The sequence below is a fragment of the Zychaea mexicana genome (assembly GCF_025766255.1).
Source record: "Zychaea mexicana strain RSA 1403 chromosome Unknown BDB00scaffold_138, whole genome shotgun sequence".
NCBI classification, from domain to species: domain Eukaryota; kingdom Fungi; phylum Mucoromycota; class Mucoromycetes; order Mucorales; family Lichtheimiaceae; genus Zychaea; species Zychaea mexicana.
In genome coordinates, this window is record NW_026516801.1 from 31,148 (window position 1) to 36,163 (window position 5,016).

At 41.2% G+C, this 5,016-nt stretch overlaps 1 protein-coding gene across 1 annotated transcript; it reads left to right on the forward strand.

Moving 5' to 3' along the window:
- Nucleotides 1-3,861: 3,861 nt before the first annotated feature.
- On the forward strand, nucleotides 3,862-4,632 carry BDB00DRAFT_114942 (uncharacterized protein). The gene has a single exon (XM_053116110.1). The coding sequence runs from the start codon at nucleotides 4,089-4,091 to the stop codon at nucleotides 4,476-4,478; it is 390 nt and encodes a 129-aa protein (XP_052973736.1). The 5' UTR covers nucleotides 3,862-4,088; the 3' UTR covers nucleotides 4,479-4,632.
- Nucleotides 4,633-5,016: the final 384 nt, after the last annotated feature.

Consider the following 5,016-nt stretch of genomic DNA (forward strand, 5'->3'; position numbering starts at 1 on the left):
ATTGTTATGATCTACTACCATTGTTGGGATCCGCTGCTATGGATTTTTTATGTAGAGATACAAGTTAATTAGCCATGGTTACACGCTTTGCAAAATAAAAATATATTCTTCCCGAAAAAAATTACCATTTGGTGATAAGGGTCGTAGTAGTTGAGCGGGTAGCTCATGGGCATCTCACGATCGTCATGTTGATCTTGGTCGCAACAACACAATGGGCAACCGTTAGCAATGTAGATTCGCAACGGCGAGCTTGTTCTTTTTTCCACAAATATACATACCTCGATAATAATGCTGGTACGTGGACATCATTTCAAAAACTAAAGTGTATACAAGAAAGAAGATCTGTAATATCTCCGGACAAACAACAACAATAACAGAATCCTATATAAAGGGATATCCACTGGTTGTTTATGCCGCAGTGGAAGAGCTTTGTGTGCTCATTCTATTTCTGTATACATGCTGTGTAATGGCGCTATTATAGCATTGTACTGCAGAAGGCAAAAAGATCAAGTTGTATTGATTAAAATCGATCCTTTCATTGCCTTAGTTGGGATGGACAATAACAATGGGATGTGGCGGCGTTGTTGTCATTTCTTTACCCCCTAACTCGGTACGACCTACTAATAATAACGCCCCGCCCGCATGATTCCAACAACTTGGCACTCGCTTAAAGTATTATTCCGGTATGTTGTTGAGCGTATTTTTGCAAGAAAGAAAGAAGGGAAAATCTTGAATATAGATTGTCGTCGATAATATTTCACCTCAGATATAGCCGGCGAGAAGCCATACAAGAAACTTGCAAATACTCAACTGATTACCATACGATATCATTTTAATTTGCTGTACACAGAAAATGACGTGCAATAGCGTTTCGTTTCGTCTTCTGTTGTTTAATAATGCTATGATGTTAAGCTCATTGACAACTCAGAGGTTCATTCAGACTTTTCAAAGTATGATGATGTTTTCTAGTTTGCAAGAAAAGGAAACTATTTTTTGGAGCCTATTTGGATGCTCAACCCAAGGAAACAAATCATCTTGTACTAAATCTATCCAGCACATATAGTAAACGATTTTTGAGCGCTCTCTCATAGACACAAGAAGAGAGGCGGTCTATCAACCTTTTCGTACTTGATCTACGAAACAGCAGCAGCTTCGTGGTACACGGGGTCGTCGGCGTTTTATCCTGTGTACGGATGTGAGCTATTTTAAAAACACGGTGCATATTATTACCTGTATCATACAGGCCCGTGCTTGCATGTATAATATTTTGCAACAAGTCCCGTTGACATCATAACTTTCAGAGGTGTTGAATGGCACCAGATGAGCCAAGCAAGGGGGTGTAGGGGTGAGGCAAAGCTTTTTTTCCAAATGGCCATTCTTGGCATTGTTGCCAAAGATGGGTTGCTACATGTATCGTAAGTTGCAGCTCTTGCTATGCAATACGATACCAATGGGGACATCTTGAGTCGACAAAGAGCCTGGTCATAAGCTGAGGACCTTTTACAATACTTTAAAGTATAGTTTGGGCCATTGTCCAGTTATCGATGTACAAGGCAAACGACAAGAGCCTCATCTAAATTATACATTGCTTAATCAGCGAGGTATCGTTTTGTTACCGTGATACCATCCGTTGCTGCTGCTGCTGCTAGCACTATAGGCGTGGTTGTAGTATTATATGTAGTGTAGTAGGACAGATTTTCCACTCTAGCACAGAGTTCTCAGGAAATAAACCTAAATCACGAAATTGGTGATAATGCACATTTTGAATCCAGGCACGTATATACTTGATTTTTCGCTGCCACACCACACGCACACTTTCCAATGTACCTTTTATAGTAATAAATGCCAGCAGGTTAGTCTTTTCTCTTCTTTCGTTCCGGCGTATAGCACGCACCATTACAGTGAGTTTATTAGCACCCGATCCATACGGTACCGACATTGTTGTCAAAGTTGTGCAGGCTGTTGTTCCTGTCAAACTGGACGGTAAAATGGCTAAACGACACATGTACACAATACTTTTTTCTTTCAACCCAACTTGTATTATAGATGCTGTAGTTAGATGGCGCAGAAAATGTTTCGCGCGTATGAACATTTAGTAAGAGACCCTATCGGGTGCATCATTATGAAATCGCAGCAAGGTAACGTTATCATTGCTCACACGCAGTCTGCATACTCTATAGCATTATGTATTACCAGTGGGAATTCTTAAGACGTGTCATATTTGTCCTGATGATGGTTAATGATGTGTCGATCTTATATATGCTAGAATTTATATATTATCAGGTGGTAGCGATGATAGCTCAATCAAGAAGCAAAGCAACAGGAAGAAGCCAGAAAGCAATGATACAGTAATACCACTGCAGTAATGGAATCACTCATATTCATCAGGTGCAAGTTCATTTGAGGAAAAGGCGAGCAAGATGGCTCCTTTCGTAGATGGCTTGTTGAATTGAAGGCGTCCATTTGCGCCCTTCAAACTTCAGAAAATTCATCAAGCAGTATCTATACATAAATCAAAGTATGCAAGCGAGATCTACTCTTTACTATTGACCTTAGCACTGTCGATTCTTTGTTTCCGTTTAATGTTTTCTTAGCGCACTGACATAAGAACCACTCACTAACATCAAACTACATTTATAATACAGACGTCATCATCGATCTACCCAAAGGATACAAATTCGAGCAGACCACAGAGTTTACAACGCGGTCAACATGCATAAGAGCTATTTGCACGGTCAATGCGCAAGCTTTATCGCCTTCTTGTCGCCTCTTGGAAGCGACGTTTGGTTCAAGAATCACGCTTTAAAAAAAGGCGCAATTTTCTGCATCTGAATCAGGTAAAACCCAAAATGACAAGAAAACCCTGTTGTGATAAGCTACGTGCAGGAAGAAAGAAAGGACGAGCAGCTGTAAACAGACTTTCCAACTTGAAGATCTGGCAGTTATACATGTCTGTTGGCGTACGCTCTGGTGTTGCCTCTTAGAAAAATAACCCCTTACCACAAGGAGGATCGCACCATATCCGCGGTAACAAGCAATTTAGGCGATCACAGAAGGTGAAAAGGCGTGTCAAAGTGTGATAAAGCGCGTTGTGATCGTGTTACTGTCGGCTACGATACAGATTGTTCTCCGCTTTGTTTAGCACAGAGCTGTGGGTGGGCAAAAAAATAAGGAACTTGTCAAGCACATGAAAAAAAGGCAAAGCAAAAAATATAAAGCGGTAAAACGTTTATGAGAAGAGTGCGAAAAGAAAAAGATTGTTTTATTTTGTTTATCATTTTTTTTATTTGTGTCTAATAAAAAATAAAAAGTTCGTTTTAATTATCCCACCACATACCCGAAGGTACGTGTCCACATTCCCACTGGTACATTGCAAAAGATTTCCTCCGAGCGGACCACTAACTCCAGCCAATCCTCAGAATCCTCTTGACAATCGCCAGCACAAGCATATGACCCGATCATGGCACAGAGCAGTGCATCTGTACTACAGACCAAAGCTGTACCAAAACGAACTGAAGAGAAGAGAAAAAGAAAGGCGAAATTGCTTGCTTTATATAGACGTTTTTTGACTGTCACGCTCGGGACTTCAAAAAGTTCCACCAAGTTCCATGGATTTTCATTGGCTTTTGCTTAATAGTATGGCTTTCAGCATATGATATGGCTCAAAGGGACTATCACGAAAGGAAAAGAAAAGGGGTGTGCTTGGTGGTCATCTAAACAAATGTGCTGCGGCGGTAGTGGTACGTGTCTCTCACCATGGGCAGCTGTACCCTCCGATGGTATCGGCGCTTGTTTGTGAGTGGGGCCGTGCACGGCACCGTGTCAAGCAAAAACAAAAACACGAATGCGAATGAGCATGTAGATTCACGGAAGAAATGCTTTTCTGTGAGCAGTAAATGACGGAAATAGGAGTGACTGACAAAGTAGACAATTTACCATCAGTGAACAGTGAGAACACAATCCACCCAGCAGCCAGTTTACATTCCTTCAGCCAACAAGGCAAACAGCGTGTGTATATAGCGTACTTCACAGACAAATCCACAGTACTTTAATATTATCTTTTGACTGTGTTTGTGGCACGTAATGTTATGTGTGCGCGGAAAAAGATACTTCCATCGCTGCAGTTTATAATAAAGACCCGTTATCTTCTATGTTTAACCGTGCTCGTCAACTGTTGCTTTACCATTGTCGCTATACGCCAACAGTTCTCTCCTCCATCTTCCATCCCAGTTTATGCTACTGTTAAAGTTCTATCCTCCATCCCAAGTATGTGCTGCTGCAGATCAGTTAGCCCGCTCATTAATAAGTATCCGCTGCCGCTACTGAAATCGACTCATCCTTCAGTGTTTTACATTGCTCCTAACATAGTAAATCGGTTCGTTTGTTTTTGTGCGGTTCTACGTTCTTTTAAAGCAGCGTTCAAGATCCATTGGGACGATCAGAAGAATAACACTACAAACGATGACTTCAGCTTTTGACACTTTTGCGCGTAATTCGTTGCTCCAGTGATCACCTTGTTCACTCGCCATCCCTTTGTGCATTTCGAGTGCGAAGTCAATTGGCCAAATCGTTGTGTCACAATGCGCATAGTTTCCGTTTCAGGGGAAAGCTGTTGGAACGTTCAAAGATTTGACACACGCGTAACTTCGTCACTATCCAAAAAAGAAAGATCTGTGTTGCACTCTTCCTGAATTCCTCATTACTAGACTACCTTTGCTTCCTGCTGATTTACGTCCGTTATGCTTGGCGTTAGTGTGGGGTTGTGCGTACGCGTTCATAGCCTTCGTTATGTGATAATAATAAAAAAGAGAGACGTAGCGAATTTTCCCCTATTGTTACCTACTATTTCCACAGCAAAATACACATTGTGCCTCTGATCGTCTCTTTGCAGACTGCTTGTCGTTTCCGAATTAATGAGCACCGTTTACTGTGCATTACGTCCCACTTAGCTTAACATATAGTCCCTTTTGGTATAATTAAGATCCGCTTAATATTTTATTATGTCTTGTCTTTAGA

What these genes read in the sequence shown, in the direction of transcription:
- BDB00DRAFT_114942 (XM_053116110.1), top strand. Translation starts at nt 4,089, where the DNA reads ATGTGTGCGCGGAAAAAGATACTTCCATCGCTGCAGTTTATAATAAAG.